Source organism: Lemur catta, chromosome 12 (assembly GCF_020740605.2).
Source record: "Lemur catta isolate mLemCat1 chromosome 12, mLemCat1.pri, whole genome shotgun sequence".
Lineage (NCBI taxonomy): Eukaryota > Metazoa > Chordata > Mammalia > Primates > Lemuridae > Lemur > Lemur catta.
The window spans coordinates 63,101,255-63,119,929 of record NC_059139.1 but is presented as its reverse complement, the minus strand read 5'-3'; the positions used below and the strand labels follow the sequence as shown (position 1 = coordinate 63,119,929).

Sequence of the window (18,675 nt, the reverse complement as noted above, 5' to 3'; positions counted from 1 at the left end):
ATTGCATGTTTTTCCTTTAAACTTTAGGAATAGTGATTTGTTTTACAATTCATGGGTACCCTGGGAAAAGCCATCTACTTTTAGTTTTAATGCCTTCCTTTGGGCAAATTAGAACAGGATTAGATTTTAATAAATCATAATTTTATATTTTGGTTGTTTACCTGGAGTGGCATTTATAGAGTATGGCTTCCAGTCATTGAATTTGACTTAGTTTCCTTTTAAAAAGGGGTAATTTTTCCCTTATAGTTGTATTTTTAATTATAATGTAGGTAATTTGTAGATACTTTATGTGTTTATGTATTTTTCTCCTTCTGACTATCTGCATATTCCAGGGGGAAGACATTCTTACCCTGTAAAAGGCACACATTTACATTTTATTTTAAAAGAAATCTCAAGTTTTTGGAACTACATGAAGATATTTTTAAAAACATTAGGTGATAGGGAACTAAAAATAAACAGTAAGTTTGTCTAAATTCAGTTGAACAAAAAGTAGGCATAAGGTATATTGTGTTTGGTGACATGAGAGATATAAAGATAACAAAAATTTGATACCTCTATTCCTGGGGCTTGTAAGGTGTTAGCTGATCCAGATAAATATGTAAATAATTATAATGCAAAGCAGGCAATAATAAGTACCATGGCATAGGTATCAACAAAGTGCAGTGGGAAATCAGGGTAGAGAGATTAATTCCGACTGGAAGGATTTAGGAAGTTTTACAGAGTAGGTAGGATTTGAGTAGAGCTTAATTTATTGCTTTCATTTATTCTAGACTGTCTTCTGAAGATTGATGTTTATTTCCTTGAGCTCTTTAATTTTGTTGCCAATTTGGATAAACATGGCACAAATCCAGCAGGGAGGTCCAGATGAAAAAGAAAAGACTACAGCACTGAAAGGTACATACTTAATTTGCTTTTTCAGGAAATTTTCATTGTGCCTAATGAAGATATAGGAATATTTAGGTGATCCTCCATTCATTTCAATTCTAAAATAAGTACCTAAACTATTTGCAATTATTTGTATCTCTCATGGCAACTATCACAGTGTCTGAGACACAGTATGTACTCAGTAAATAAATCATAGAATTGTGTAATTTTATAGGCACAAGACTACTTGATGTTCTTCTTATTCAAGGTCATACATTTAATGGTAAAACTAACAATATAAGTCTTTTGAATCAAGACTTATCATACCATATTTTTGCTGGTTGGAATATCATACTGGATTAGGATAATGATCTGCCTATTTCTGTATTCTGTCTTTGTGGCATTGGCACTAGGGATATTTTAAGAGAGGCTATCCATGCTAACATTTCAGAAAGAATCTGCCTTAGACATTGCTAGGGAATTTTGAGTTCTGGACCTTTTTTAAAAACAATCTACTATCTAAAGTAATTTTACTACTACTAAAAGAAGTATCCATTGCTGCACTGTAAGGTTTCTTCATTATCATATATTTCAGTCTGTTTAGTGACTTGCCCAAGATCAGATTATCTAAGTAACCTGTGCAAGATCTCACAGTTATTTTATTTGATAGTGAGAACATTTCTTATGGGTTTTCTAAATGTTGAGATGCCAACTGTATTAGTCCATTTTGTGCTGCTATAACAGAATATCACAGACTAGGCAATTTATAATGAACAGAAATTTATTGGCTCATAGTTCTGGAGTCTGGGAAGTCCAATATCAATGTGCCAGCATCTGGAGAGGCCCTTCTTGCTGCATCATCCCATGGTGGAAGAGCCAAGTGACAAAAGGTGTCCAAACTTGCTCTTTTGTAATGGCAGTAATCCCATCCACGAAGGCAGAGTCCTCATGTCCCAATCACCTCTTAAAGGTTCCACCTTTCAACAACTGTTACAATGGCAACTAAATTTCAATGTCAGACATGCCCAAACCATTGCACCAGCCATGCCAGGTCATAGGGTTTCCTTTTATGAGATTCAATGTAGAGTCTATTTGGTCTTCAGGGGTTCCTGGATATGCTTTGTAATAAATACCTCAGCTGAATATGTACCATACAGTCATGGCTATGGCTGCTTCTCTGAATTCCTGACTTCCGTTCTACCTTGTGTTCCAGGCTGGATAATAAAGATGCCTTAAGAATCTCCCCTACTGTCTTCTTTATCTCTTATCGTGAAAGCCTTAAGTAGATGTAGGATAAAGCAACCACTTTCTTGGCTCAATTTGTGTTACCTCATCCCTGCTTTTAGAGGTAATGATCTATTGAGAGAATGGTATAACTAGCCCTCACCTACAAAAATGGAAAATGATTAACAGTGTTGCTTTCTTTAGATGTTAATCTAGACCAAGTCTCTTCACAAATTTGAAAGGTGATGATAGCTTGGGTTAGCTTGGTAGCAAGGGGATAATGAAGAAGGGACAGATTCTGGTTATATATATTTTTTCTGGATATGTTTTTGAAGGAGGAGATGACATGTTTGCTGTATATTGGACATGGGATATTAGAGAAGAAACTGAGATAACTGAAGATTCTTAGCAGAAATAGCTTCAAGCATCATTAATTAGATTGAGAAAACATTGGGAAAAGCAGATTGGGTGTGGGGGTGGGAGTGGAAAGCAAGAATTAGATTTTAGACATATCAGGTTGAGATACCACTTAAACATGAAAATGGAGAAGTTTAGTCTAGAGTTTGGGCTAGAGATAAAATTTTGGGGAATCATTAACATAGAGATAATACTTAAAGTCATGATTCTAATAGAGATCACCTGAGGTGTCAGTGAAGCTAGAAAAGAAAAGAGATCTGAAGATTCAGCCCTGGGCACCTACACCTTTAGGGTCAGGAAGATGAGGAGGAACCAGCAAAAGAGGCTGAAACAGAATTTCTAGTAAGATAGGCTGAGAATCAGGAGCAAGAGAGAGATTCTGAACACCAAATGTAAAAAAATAAAATAAATAAAAAGGGAGTCATTAATTAAGTCAGATGCTGGTGATGGGTCAGATTAGATGAGGACTGAGAATTTACTTTTAGATTTGACAATGTGGAAGTCATTGGTTACCTTCACAAAGAGCTGTTTCAGTGAATAAAACCCTGATTGGAGAACTTTGAGTAGACAATGGGAGGAGAAGAATTGGAGTCAGCTGTAGATAACCCTATACAAGGTTTTACCACGTTTGTATGTTGCTGTTAATGATCTAGCACACTCAGAATAATGGATGATTTAGAAGTGAGGACAAGGAATATGTGTGAGAGTTACTTTCTAAATAGATGTGCTGGGTTTTATGCATCTTAAACCTCATTTGATAATGTGAAAATTTGATCTCCCAAGTTGTGGTTCTAATTTATATTCCTGGTAGCAGTATATAAGTTCAGATTGATTTTCTAGATTTTAGAGGTGGTCCAGTGGTGTTAGTTGGTTCTAGACATAGAACTATCTGGAATTTAAACTCAGGGTTTTCCTCTTAGCATAGGAAAGTTGCTTAATTTCTCTAAATCTTTTTCTTCATGTTTACACTAGAAATAATAATGCTGAGTAGAAATGGGGTTGTAAGGATTAATGAAGGAGTCAAATTGGAAATATTAGAAAATAAAATGGCAAATGCATAGAAAATTATATTTTAGAATAAATTAGCAAATTGAATAAAACTTCATCCCTAAAACAGGAAAGCAGTTTTATTCTTGAGATTCTTCAAAACTGGGCTATGATGCATAAAACAATGAACTGATGATGATTAGTCACTGCCATTCATTAGAGTGTTTCAGGTTTACGTGGCAAGACTGCACACTTGAAGGTGATTTAATTTTTCATGAATGGAAAAGTGCTTCAGATAAAGACATAGATAATGGAAAAATCTCATAAGATTATGTCAGTGGGCAGAAAAATGTCAGATAAAACTCAAGATGAGCAGAGTTAAAGCAGTGCATTCTAGAAGAAAGTAGTTTAAATTAGCTTACTATAATAATGGTGATAATGAAGATGGTGAGGAGGAGGAGGAGGATGACTATTATTAAAGGCAGGCATGTTACGCATCAGACAATTATGTCATCTTCTTTGGAGATGACAATGAAGATAGCCTGTAAGGAATCTTCCATTTCTTAAAAAGATCATACTTTTTCCCTTTGCCAGTTTTGCGGGGTTTTAGTTCATCTACTGTCTCTTATTGATTTGTTGAACCCATTTTTCCTGGATTTCTGGAAAGATGGAAGCTGTATAGTCCTCTTAGTTCATGTGGATTAGTTTATATTTACTATCTCCCAACCCCACTCCCCACTTCCCCCAAAATGCTTGCACTTTGCCATAATGCCTTTTAAAAAATTCTTCTGGATATTAATGGACATTAATGTTGAATTATTATAATTATTTGTGATAGCCTTGATTATTGTTCAGTGAATACTGTTCTCCTCTGCTTTTGGGGGAAGAGTGTGTTTCCCAGGTTCACTGATGAGTGGTTAGTGGATGTGAGGCAAGCAGAGCCTTACACTGTGTTTGTGTGGTCTGGCTTATCAGCTGTTGAGCTCCTGCCATTCTCCATGAAAAGAACATACCCCAGGTAGCCACTAGTCTAAAATGGGTGAGAAACATATTGGAGACAACCTGAATCCAGTCTGCAGCTGGGATCCTGAAACCTGGAGTCCAGGCTTTAGGGAATGACATTGAATGATTTTCAAATGTTAAGCCAGCCTTGCATTGCATGGCTATTTGGACATGGTGTATTTTCCTTACATATTGCTGGATTCTATTTGTTAAATTTTTGTTGAAGATTTTTACATCTATATTTATGAGGTATTTTATAATTTTCTTATAAAATTTGTATCTGGCTTTCGTATCAGGATAGTACTGGCTTCCTGAAATGAGTTGGGAAGTTTTTCCTGCTGTTTTATTTTCTGGAAGAGTTTATGTAGCAGTGATATTTTTCTTTTTTAACTGTTGGGTCAGATTAATCAATGAAGCCATCTGGGGCTGGATTTTTTCTGTTATATTTTTTTCTTTTTGTTTATTCTATTTGCGGGAAGCTTTAAAGTTTGTGATTTCTTTAATAGATATATGGCTATTCAGGCTATTTATTTCTTCTTGAGTAAGTTTTGGCAGATTAGATTATTTAGGGAATTTTTTCATTTCATCACAATTGTTGAATTTATTGGTGTTACATTTTTCTTAATTAATTTTCTATTAATTTTTTAATGTCATAGCATCTGTCTCCTAATATTGGTAACTTGTTTTTTTCTTCTTTTCCTGATCACTGTGGCTAGTGGTTTATCACTTTATCAATAAAGATATGTTCTATCTTTTCAAGAAACAGCCTTTGGCTTTATTGATTTTTCTCGTTCTTTCTGTTTATTATATCATTAACTTCTTTTTTTTTAATTTCAGCTTATTATGGGGGTACAAAAGTTCAGGTTATATATATTTCCCATGCTCCCCCATCCCCCCAAGTCTGAGCTTCAAGTGTGTCCATTGCACTAGACAGTGCACATCGCACTCATCACGTAGGTATACATCCATCCCCTCCCCCATCCCCATCCCCCCAGTCAGAACTTCAAGCGTGTCCATTCCCCAGACAGTGCGCATCGCACTCATCAAGTAGGTATACACCCATCCCCTTCCCCCAGCCCCTACCTCTGTCCGATACCCAATTGGTGTTGTTCCCAAATGTGCACTTAGGTGATGATCAGGGAAACCAATTTGCTGGTGAGTACATGTGGTGCTTATTTTTCCATTCTTGGGATACTTCACTTAATAGAATGGGTTCCAACTCTCTCCAGGAAAACCAAAGAGATGCCATATCACCGTTATTTCTTATAGCTGAGTAATACTCCATGGTATACATATACCACATTTTACTAATCCATTCATGAATTGATGGGCATTTGGGTTGTTTCCACATCTTTGCAATTGTGAATTGTGCTGCTATAAACATTCGGGTGCAGGTGTCTTTTTTATAGAGTGACTTTTGTTCTTCTGGGTAGATGCCCAATAATGGGATTGCTTGATTGAATGGTAGGTCTACTTGAATCTGCTTAAGGTATCTCCATTTGCTTTCCACAGGGGCTGTACTAGTTTACAGTCCCACCAGCAGTGTATGAGTGTTGCTATCTGTCCGCATCCACGCCAACATGTGTTGTTTGGGGACTTTTTGATAAAGGCCATTGTCACTGGAGTTAAGTGATATCTCATCATGGTTTTAATTTGCATTTCCCTGATGATTAGAGATGTTGAACATTTTGTCATATGTTTGTTAGCCATTCTTATATCTTCTTTTGAAAAATTTCTATTCATGTCCTTTGCCCACTTTTTGATAGGGTTGTTTGATTTTTCTTACTGATTTTCCTGAGTTCTAAATAGATTCTTGTTGTCAGTACTTTATCTGATGTGTAGTATGCGAAAATTTTTTCCAATTCTGTAGGTTGTCTGTTTACTCTCGTGACTGTTTCTTTGGCTGTGCAGAAGCTTTTTAATTTAATCAGGTCCCATTTATTTATTTTTGTTGTTGCTGTGATTGCCTTAGGGGTCTTCTTCATAAATTCTTTGCCTAGGCCAATGTCTGTAAGAGTCTTTCCTACATTTTCTTCAAGAACAGAAAATCCAAATATAAAACCATCCTCATATAGCCATCTAATCTTTGACAAAGCAGACAAAAACATACTCTGGGGAAAAGATTCCTTATTCAATAAATGGTGCTGGGAAAACTGGATACCCACATGTAGAAGACTAAAACAGGAACCACAGCTTTCACCTCTCACAAAAATCAAATCACGGTGGATAACAGACTTAAACCTTAGGTGTGAAACTATATCATTAACTTCTATTACCATTATTATTTTCTTCTGTTTCAATTTAGTTCTTCTTTCCTGTTTATTAAAAAAAATTAGGTAATTTATTTCAGACTTGTCTTGCTTTCTAATATAAGCATTTGATGTTATAAATTATCCTCCAAACACTGCTATAGCTGTATCCCATGAATTTTGATATGTTGTTTTTCTATTTTCATTCAGTTCCAGATAGTTTCTTATTTCTTCTAATTTCCTTTTTAACTCATAGGTTTTTTTGGAAGTGTGTTGTTTTGTGTCTAATATTTGGGTATTTTCAAGATAGATTTCTCTCATTGATTTTTAGGTTAATTTTATTGTGGTTAGAGAAATACTTTATGACTTAAATCCTTTTAAATTCATTGAAATTTACTTTATGGCTCAGAATATGGTCTATGTTGGTGACTGTTTCATATACACTTTAATATATGTGTTAAATTGCTGTTTGGTAGAAAGTTATATAAATGTCAATTAGGTTGAATTGATAATTTCTCTTTTATGCTCTTACCTATTTTCTGTATGCTTTCTCTATTAATTATGAAAAAAGTGTGAAAATCTCCAGTTATAATTGTAGACTTATTTTTGCTTCCAGTTATATCAGTTCTTCTTTCTAGTTTTTTAAGCACTTTTATTTGGTACGCACACATTTAGGATTGTTATGTTCTCTTAATGAATTGACCCCTTTATCATTATGACATTTCCCTCCTTTTCCCTGATCATTTTTTTATGAAGTATATTCTTTCTGATACTAATATAGTTACTTCACATTTAATTTTTATTAGTGTTTGCCTGTTATCTTTTCCAGTCCTTTTACTTTTAACTTTTGTGTATCTTTACATTGTAGCCACCTTATAATGAATCTTGCTTTTCTAGCAAAACCGCCTTATAATTGGTGTGTTTAGATTGTTTATATTTTATAATTATCTACAATTGTTGTGTTTAATTTGACCATCTAGATATTTGTTTTATTTGTGCTTTATCCTGTTTTTACTCTTTTTTGCTGTCTTCTGGATTTTTTTTTGAGACAGAGTGTCGCTTTGTTGCCCTGGCTAGAGTGAGTGCCGTGGCGTCAGCCTAGCTCACAGCAACCTCAAACTCCTGGGCTTAAGCGATCCTACTGCCTCAGCCTCCCCAGTAGCTGGGACTACAGGCATGCGCCACCATGCCCGGCTAAATTTTTCTCTCTATATATGTTTTTAGCTGTCCGTATAATTTCTTTTCTATTTTTAGTAGAGACGGGGGTCTCGCTCTTGCTCAGGCTGGTTTCGAACTCCTGAGCTCAAACAATCCGCCCGCCTCGGCCTCCCAGAGTGCTAGAATTGCAGGCGTGAGCCACCGCACCCGGCCCTGGATTTTTTTTTTTGATTAACAGTTTATTTTCTGGAGCAGTTTTAGGTTTACAAAAAATTGAGCAGTATATTAAGGTTCTCCAGAGAAACAGGATATATAGATACTGTTGGTTATGTTTGTTTATAACACACACACACACATATACATACAAATTATTATACATATATATGTGTATATGTGGGGGAGGGGAGAGAGAGAGACATCAACTTCAGCAATTAGCTAATATGATTATGAGGGCTGGAGAGTCTAAAATCTGTAGGGCAGGCTGTCAGGCTAGAAAATTCAGGTAAGATCTCATGTTACAGTCTTGGGTCTGAATACCATAGGACAGCAGGCTAGAAACTCAGGCAGGATTTTCTATGTTGCAGTCTTGAGGAGACTTCCTTCTATTGTGGAAAACCTAAGTTTTAGCTCCTAAGGCCACATTATGGAGGGCAATCTGCTTTCCTCAAAGTTTATTAGTTTAAATGTTATGTTAAGTAAAACAAGGCAAACATAGAAAGACAAATCTGTGTGTTCTCACTGATATGTGGGAGCTAAATATTAAAAACAGTTGATCTCCGAGAGACAGTAGGATGATGGTTACCAGATGCTGGTAAGAGTAGCAGTGACGGGGGGATAAAGTGGGGATGGTTAATGAGTACAAAAATATGGTTAGATAGAATGAACAATATTTGATAACACAACAAAGTGACTATAATCAACCATAAGTTAGGGTATATTTTAATTAAAAGAGTGGAATTGGAATGTTCTTAACACAAAGAAATGTTAAATGCCTGAGGTGATGGATACTCCAGTTATCCTGATTTGATTAATCCACGTGAGATGCTTGTATCAAAGCATGACATGTACCCTGTAAAGATATACAACTATTATGTACCCATAATAATTAATAGTAAAAAATTTTTTTAAATAACAAAAAGAGTTAGTTGGTTTCTGATTTTTGTTTTATTTTGCTTTTTGGTATTCTCTTAAAGAATGTTGGGCTTTGTTCTGGTGGGTATTTATATTTTTTGTTTTTGTTTCTTTGAGGCAAAGTTTTTTAAACTTTGATATACCAGTTTTAGAGTAGCCTTTTTACTAGGACTAATTCAGTCCACTACTAAGGTGATATTCTTTTGACAACTCTATCTGGTGTCTCATGTATTATAAGGTCTTTCTGTTCTGGCTGATGGGCATACATATTTGTAATTCTGTGTGTACTTCAGGAATTGTTTAGCTTACTGCTTTTCCTGTCCTTGGGTAATTTTTTTCTCCTGTATGCATAGATAAATACTCAAAGACACCCTGTGCAACTGTGCCCAGCAAACTCTCTCTAAACAGTTTCCTCTGCTCTTGTTCTCTGCTTCCAAATCTAGCTACCTTGGGTTATTCAAATTCTGATTTCTGTCTTTTCAACTCTGCAGCATCCTCATTGTTTGTTTGGGTTCTTCTTTCCTCCTGGGCCTTGAACTGTTTCCAGGCAGTAAGCTAGGGCAATCTAAGGGTTTATCTCTTTTTTTCCTTTCTCTGATTGAAGTCAGTTCTGGCTGCCTGTTGTCCAACCTCTGAAAACTGTTCTTTCACATGAATTTTTCTGCTTTCTAGTTGTTTAAGGAGAGTGAGAAGAATTCAGTCCCTGTTACCCTATTTTGGCTAGAAGTAGACTTCCAGTAATCTTTTAAGTACTCATTTAGCTAATAATGTTTTAATAAATAAAGATGTCAAATGGTATTTTCTTTTATGATGAAATATACATAATATAAAATTTACCATTCTAAGCATTTTTAAGCGCATGCTTCAATGTTAAGTACATTCACCTTGTTGTGTAATTACTACCACCATCCATCTCCAGAACTCTTTCTACCTTGCAAAACTGAAACTTTATACCCATTAAATAATAACTCCCCATCCCCTTTTCCCCCTATCCCCTGGCAACCACCATTTCACTTTCTGTCTCTGTAAATTTGATTATTCTAGGTACCTCATATATGCAGAATCATACAATATTTGTCCTTCTGTGACAGAGTCATTTTGCATAATGTCTTCAAAGTACATCCATGTTGTGTCAGAATATCCTGTCTTTTTAAGGATGAATAATATTAGTATAGTTCCAAGTACAAAGACCTGAGATGCAGGAGAGCTGGTGGTATAAGTTCCAGTCCAAGGCAGAAGAAGGCCGATGTCCCAGCTCCAAGATAGGCGGAGAGAGCAAATTCTCATTTACTCAGCTTTTTTGTTCTATTCGAGCCTTCATCTAGTTGGATGAGGCCCACACATATCAGGGAGGGAATTTGCTTTACTTAGTCTACCCATTCAAATGTTAGTCTCATCTAGAAACGTCCTCACAGATACATCCAGAATAATGTTTACCTAAATATCTGGGCACCCTGTGTCCCAGTCAAATTGATGCATAAAATTAACCATTATACCATTCATCCATCAATGTACACTTGAATTGCTTCCTTTTGGCTATTGTGAATAGTGCCACTATGAACACTAATGTATACATATCTGTTTGAGTCCCTGCTTTCAATTCTTTTGCATATGAAATGATATTTTTATACAGTTGTTGCATATGCTTGAGGTTTAGAATTCTAGTTGCTGAATCACTTTAATCACAAGAGCCATGCTTTAAAAAAAATTGTTGTGTCACATCTGATGCATATTTAAGTTATATGGCTTTAAGTATATTACATTTTATAGGTGATTGAAGGGATTGTTAATGGAAATGTTTTTATTATACTTGATTTTTGCATAATCTGCCTCTGGAACCCAATCTCAGAGTAAAATGCAACTTTATCGTATTGCTTTTCTTTTACAAAGCAGAAAAATAATTTCTGACAATTTCTTTCTATATATCTTCTCAATGCTAATGAAATTAAAAAAATCTGTATCAAGTTCTCCAGTTGACAGGAAAAATTTGAGGAATATCTTTTTATTTAGTTGTTCATTTTATCTTTCTTGGGAACATTTTGAATAAAGCAAAAGCACATTTTTGTGTTCATAACTGTTTATAATTTATAAAAGGAGAAAAAGAGAGGAAAGAATAGTACAGAGTTGATATGGCATATAGAATCAATATGGTGATTTTGAAAGAGCACTGAGTTCAGTTTTGAGAGATATGTTAATTTTGTTAATCCCACTTACTATTAAGCCATAATTTTGGACAAGGTATTTTAACTCTCTGAGCTCATTTCCTTGTCTGAAAGACAGTGAAGATGAAAACGTGTTACTGTTTCCTAGGATTTTCTAGGATTGTGATGATCAATTGAAGTAACATATGTGAAAGTGATATATGGATGTAAGGCTGCATTTTATGGTCTAGGTAGAAACAGAAGATGGCTATTGGACACAACACTTCTGCTTATGTATCGGATGGCTTCTGTGTGTCTGATTAAAAGGTTTGCAAGTTTTGAATTATAGAAGATGACTGTGAAGTGAAGGAATCTAATTTTGTCTCAGAACCTCAATTCATTGGAGAGAGAGAAGTGAGAATCTTACAGCCACTGCAAGCCAATTTTTGATACTAAAAAACTTATGTCTTTACTCCATTTGGGGAAGATTTACAAGGTGGTCAGAACTTTACTAATGAATGAGGAATTGTGAGCATATGTCCCTTTTTAAGCCCAATATGTATATTATGTGAAATTTCTGTTTCACTAGAGTTTGTGAACATTTTTTTTTATGTTGAGAATGGTATATTTTTGTATGAGTTGAGTTTGATATAGGATTTTAAAGAGTACTACTAAACAATGATTTTTTTAATGACGTTTTTTGATGGCTTGTCTTTGTGCCCTACAGAGAGAGATGAGACTGGGTGTAGACAAACTACTTTTTTTTTCCAGCAATTTTGATGATGTTCTGTACAGAAGGATTTGTTATGTCCCTATGAGAGACAGGAACAAAGTATTACTTCTGAGATACTTCTTTTGTAGGAAAGGGACCGGTTCGCCTGAAAACTTATTCTTGGAGCTTTTGTCTTCAGGAACTTGAATTAGAATGAAGAAACTGAAAACCTAATCTTTTTTTTTTTCTTGATTTGACAAAAATGATTTCACATCTTTTTGCAATTGAGTAAATTTGAAGTTTATCTTTTTATTGTTCTCATTTTAGAAATGACACTACGATGACTCATAGTAAGAACTTTAGCCTTATCCTATAATATGAGTCTAAAAGATATCATTAAATACTTGATAGACTGATTTCAGAACTGTGGTAGAAGAGATACAAGATGAGGCTGGAACATCTTGTAGAAGTGGAAAGTAAGGAAATGCTCAGAAAACAAAAAAGATAAGAGCATGTCAAAGGGATACTTACAGTAGTCAACTGAAAGAGCTTACAATGGCCGTGATTGGAACAATTTCAGAAACAAAGTAAACGATGTCATATTGGATTGTAAGTCAAATTATACAATAAATATTCATGGGGCCATACTGATGTAAAAAAGTGATTGAACAAATGCCTAAATTGAGAAAGAGATTTGAATCTTCCACAGAGAAATATTACAAATAATATATGTAGATGTTCTTTACTCCAGCATAATTCCTCCCCTTTCTCCTTGAGAGTGGGCCAGACATAGTCATTTCCAAAGAATAGATTATGGAATGGGAAAAATAGTAACTTTATAGTGCAGAAGACTGGCAAATGCAACCTAAACCAAGTGATGAAGGTTAACATCATCAGTGATGTCCTGTTGATGTCATGTTCCCTTTGACATGATGGGTTGAGAACAGCAGTTCACCTGTGTCATATTCTTTCCAAAAACCCATAACCAGTTCTAATCAGTAGAAGAAATATCAGACAAACCCAAATCAGGGGTCATTCTACAAAATACCTGACTAGTATTCCTCAAAACTGTCAAGATCATAGGAAAGAAGGAAACACTGAGAACTGTCACAGACCAGGGGAGACTGGGGAGAAATGATAACTCCATGCAATGTGGTATCCTGGATGGAATCCTGGAACAGAAAATAAACATTGATGGAAAAACTGGTGAAGTATGAATAATGTCTGGGGTTTGGTTAGTAGTAATGTACCAACATTGGCTTCTTTGTTTTGACAAATGTACCATGGTGATGTAAACTATTTCCAATAGGGGAAAATGAATGAGGGCTATAACATACTCTGTACTATCTTTCAACTTTTCCATAAATCTAAAATTATTCTAAAATAAAATGCTTATTATAAAAAAATAGCTGACAGATTTTTTTAATCGTGTGGAATCAAATGATGTGAAGAATAGAAACTGTTTTGTATCAACCAATTTTCACTAGTTAGCATGTTTTATTTATTTTTTAACGATATATCAAACTTTTATTAAAACAATTTAAAATACAACTTGCCAATATGTAAAAATCTAAAAAACCATCCCTTTTCAACTCTCCCCTGTGATATCTTTTACTTTAACATATTTCCCCCTAAAAATGGAATATGTTAACATTGTTTAGATTTATAATAAGTTCTCTTTTCATAAATAATAGTTTCAGTTGTATGTAATATTTAATGACCTTTTAAAAGTCACATTAATATCTGAAACTTTTAAACTATAGAATAAGGTTAATACAGTACAAATTAATAGCTGTCTATTTTGAAGGAAGTTAATAATTTAATACAGTAGCTAATAGAATCTGAATTGTGATTGTTTTGAGAATTATGATTTTGAAAGTGCTTATGTTGGTATTGTACTTGATCATAATATAGTATTTTGGGAACTTAAAAATTTAGTAATATCATCAGTTAAAGCAACACATAAAAATTAGTCTAATAAGACAAAATAATATTAAAAATAATTTTAAATATAATATTTTATTAACTATGAAAATGAATATAAGTAATTTTTATATTATTCTTTTCTAGATTTATTATCTAGGATAGATTTGGATGAACTAATGAAAAAGGATGAGCCACCTCTTGATTTTCCTGACACCCTGGAAGGATTTGAATATGCTTTTAATGAAAGTAAGTGTTATATGCTGTATGCAAATTTATTTAACAATGCTAATAGAATTATAAAACTGATATTATTTGCCACTTTTCAAGGCCAGCTAGAATGTTTTATATATTTCTTTTGACAAATAATGACTTATCCTTGCATGGTGAAATCCTTCACTCAAGTGAAGTGTCACGAAGTAACAATTTCCCGTAGTTGTCAAGTCAGGTAAACTAATGGACATGAATTTGATTCAGCATATACATTTCAACCTTGAGTGTTCAACTCCCTGGTATCCAATTGGAACTCCTAATTAAATTATGTAGAAAGATGCTACTGTTTCACATGTTATTTAAAATGAAGTGACTGGCAATAATTATCTGTGACAACATTTTAAAGCGATTTTCCATGATTTTTCAGGCAAAATCCTTGTTTTAAAATTTATTAATTAGATTTTGAATAAAATAACCTTTACACTTGGGATGTAGAGGAACATACCATAGATTGCAAGGATGTTTCTGGAACAAAGAATCATGATTCATTGAATTATTAATACACTGTTAAACTTGAAGGGTAGTGAGTGGTATTACAGGATAGGTAGCATTTGAGTTGTAGTTCCCTGTGTGTTGCTCTTTATCAATTGAATTGGTTCTCTGTCATCATTGTATTAGTGGGTATCCATTTACAACATCAGTTATAGGTATTAGGAATTATAGTGACAGTCTGTGTACTAGGATTTTAGGTGAGTTTAAACAGGAGATCCTAGAAACTTTGATCTTTTACATTAATTTTTGTACCTTTTTAATAAAGGATATTTTATGCCAGTGTGTGTTCAAGTAGTAATATTTGTTGCCTGGAGGGGAAGAGGGGTTAAAGCAATAGGCCTGTGCTCTATTTCTCTCCTGATACCCCTGGGGAAAGAGTCTTGTCCTGGGAACAGGTGGCTTGGTCTTTTCTCCTTGTAAATATGGTGATATTTAACTGATTTAGTAAATAAGGACTAATATTTGCTACGAGGAGAGGTCATTATCTGTGTAATACTTTGAGCAGGATGACTTGTTTAACATTGCTCATGGTAAAGGAACATACACTCCTTTGGATATATGAGAAATATTTCTCTAAAGAATATCACATAAGCAATACAACTCTTTGGCACATGAAATGGCAATGTTTATGACCCAAATGCTCACTAATGTTTGAGGGCATCTGTATGCCTCCTTGAGAGACCTCACCTACCCTGAGCCAGAAAGTGCTATCCCGTGAGAGGAAGGGACCTGGGGGAAATGCCAGGATGTTCCAGACCTCTACCTGCTTTGCCTATGCCGCTTGATGACTTGTACCCTTGGAATTAGTAGTAAAGCTTACTCAGTATCAGTGAAGATCTCTGATTTTGTGAGTCTGATTTGGCAGTCCAAACCTTTGTTAAGCTCATTGCCTTTCTCTAATTTCCATATATCCTGCCCATATTTCAAGGCCTACCTTAAGAAATCTCACTGAAACCTTCTGAACTTATTCTAGCCATTAGGGATTTTTCATTTTTCTAAAATCATTCTAGACTTTATTGTCTACATGGATGGCCTGGGGCAGTTTTTAGATTGTTGACCTACATCATTCTTGTTTGTTTAACTTCCTAAAATTGCTTAACTTTTTAACATTTCTGCTTTTTTACCTCAGGTAGCCCCTCAGCTTCTTGAGTACTATGACCATGTTCATGACAATAGCTAGAGCTAGTAGAGATCTTTACACATGCTAGGCCTTAAAATATTGTTAGTGTGCTTTAGAGAGATGAAGATCAAGAACAGTCTTTGAGTACTTAGGGATCATTCTTTTACAGTATTTATGTTTGCATCATACTGGTATGTGAAGGAAAAAAGATCTAAACAAATAAACTGTTCTGAGAAAGTTATTTTAAATTCTTATCAGACACTCTTGGTTGTACTGTTTATATTATTGTAAATGTACTTTGAATTACAGCAATACTGTTTGTTTATCTTCATAGAGGGGCAGTTAAGACACATAAAAACTGGGGAACCATTTGTTTTTAACTACCGGGAAGACTTGCACAGATGGAACCAGAAAAGATACGAGGCTCTAGGAGAGGTATGTCACATACACTTCTTTAACTTTGTTTTTCCCAATTTTAAATACTCAGAATAAAGGTTTTGAAGATGCAGCAGTTCATGCGCTCTTTCTACAAAAAGAGATTTAAAAAAGGTTTTTGCTTTTTTTTTTGTTTGATTATTTTTAGTGGTTATGTTAGAAATATATTCTCAATTTAAAAGTTTCTGTTTTTACAGAGATGAGGTGGTCTTTGAGACAATAGTCTGCCATCTCCTCAGGCCACAAGCACTTGAATAAACCACCTTTCCTTCACCGACAGAAAAACAAAACCAAACAAAAAGTTTCTGTTTGTAGACAAACATATCCTTCCCATGACCTTAGTATTTTGTATTGAGTCATTCTGTAGGGATGTAAATTCATGCCAAATTTTAATTAAATTTTTAAAAATGTATTTAAGAGGTTGAATCCCCCACTGTGCCAGGGGGAATAAGTGTTCTTTTAAGTGTATATTTACATGAAAAAGATTGATACTTGGCTAATAAGTTGAAACTAACCTGCTTACCTTTGACTTGATAAAGGATTAGGCCTTGTGAACATTAGGTACTTCACGTGGTACCACTTATAGGAACCTTTGAAAATGTCATTTGTCATCAAGGTGAATGTTTTGATAAAGCCAAAAGTTTCACTCATTCTGTGTTATATTAAGTCTTTATTTTTAATAAAATGCATATGGACACATTTGTTTAGTGTGATAACTAGACAGGTACTTTACTTTTCTAAGGAAAAGTTGAAATTTCTATATTCCTTTTTGGCTTTTTATTAAAGTAGTAAAAATGAACTACTTGGTTGGATACTTGCATAAAGAATATATGCTAACATAAATAATAGCATAAAGAATATATAATTTGCTGGGAGACAATTCTTGGATCTCTTGAATTTCTGTGTGTCTCTGAGCAAAGGCTTTGACAGCTTGTGTTCTGGATTATTTCTTCAAGGAAATTTGTAAAGGAAACAGGCTTTGAAGATAGAGATTGTGTCTCCCTCCAAGGTAGTGGGCAGATTTATTTGCTGTCCAACATAATAAAGATAATACTCCTCGCTTCCCCACTGATGGCAAAGGAAAACAGGTTTTCTAGCAGTCCCCTTATAAGATTGGATTTCCTAAATTTGAGGTTCCTCAATTGTGATACAATCCTACTGCATGCTCAACATCCACCTGGGCCAGTCTGCACTGCCTCTTTGTGATTTGAGGGCCAGGAGGAACAGATGAAATGAAGCTCATGCTGCCTGCTATCCCCTGCTTAGTGTAAAGTCATTTTTTTCTGACCCAGGAGTCTAGTGTCTCCTGGAAGCATCCATGAAACTGTGCAGGCTAACTTGTTAGCTTGCAGGCAGTGTAAAATCTGACAGTTAAAGATCCTTCTCATTTCTTTTCTCTAGCATTGATAACTTAAATATACTCAATGCCCTGAATAATTTCTGTTGCACATTAAGAAACAACTTTCCCATTTCCACTTGAATTATATGCTGTAAACTGGTCACATTCTAATTATAGAATAACTATATCATAATGGCCTTAGAGAGGAGTTAGTATCTATTCTTTGTTTTTAAGTGGGGCTTACATTTTACTCTTTTCCATAAGCCATTTGCACCAGCTTACATGGACAGTTTGCTATTCTCCAAACATACCTTGTCCTTTTTAGCATCTGCACCTTTTATACTATCAACTTGCATCCTCCAACATCATCTATATCCAGTTAGTATGTCTTATTAGATCATTCCATGTGAAAATGATTTATTTCTTGTAGGATCTTATACCTAATTCTTTGGATTTATGGAGGGTCACAGATTTATTCTTACTGGACCTTAGTCCATAGGAATCAAATATCTTCAGTTTTCACTTTGATGATTATTTATATGGAGAGAGCATATTACTCAGTATTATCTATATTACTACCACCTGTGCCTGCATTCACATTTGTATTTATGATCAAGTTAACCCTAAGTGATCACCAAAAATCACAGCACTTAACTTTTAATGCAGTGTTTCTTAAATTTAGATCAGTGAACCCCTCATCTTTAACTACCATTCCCTCTTCCTCCCCAATACATTGATCAAAAGTAAACATACTTTCCTAATATAAAACTCAGAAAAACAAAAGACCCAGGCGTTGGAGAGGGAAAATCTGGTTGTTACAGTATGTTTCATACCATCTTGTTTCTCATATCACGTTTAGAATACTTGTTTTAATTGTTAATTTCACTGTTGAGGATTATTAATTAAATTTCATTTCCTACATCTTAGGAGTGAATTGTATGAGTTCTAGTCATATGTCAATAAAGACATAGTTTTCATTATAGTGAATTAGTTTGTTTGGAGTTTATGATAGTAGGATAATGCATCTGGGGGCCTGTCTTTTCATTAATACTCCTTAATTTCTATTTCCGAGCCATGCCTTCAAGTTAAATTTAACCAATTTACTATTCTTCATTTATGCCTTCTACTTTTACACTTTTCTCCTTTTGAAATGCATTTCCTCTCATCACAATAACACATCTCTACCTGCCTTCTGGTTTTAGCTCAGA

At 34.6% G+C, this 18,675-nt stretch overlaps 1 protein-coding gene across 1 annotated transcript in view; it reads left to right on the top strand.

The window, feature by feature from the left end:
- The window catches only part of FAM172A (family with sequence similarity 172 member A), a 412,613-nt gene that overhangs the window by 28,390 nt on the left and 365,548 nt on the right, over nt 1–18,675 (top strand). The window contains exons 2-4 of the mRNA XM_045566294.1: nt 771–894; nt 13,956–14,057; nt 16,028–16,128. Coding sequence (XP_045422250.1) covers nt 789–894; nt 13,956–14,057; nt 16,028–16,128 — 309 coding nt within the window. The 5' untranslated portion in view covers nt 771–788. The remainder of the gene's footprint in view (nt 1–770; nt 895–13,955; nt 14,058–16,027; nt 16,129–18,675) is intronic.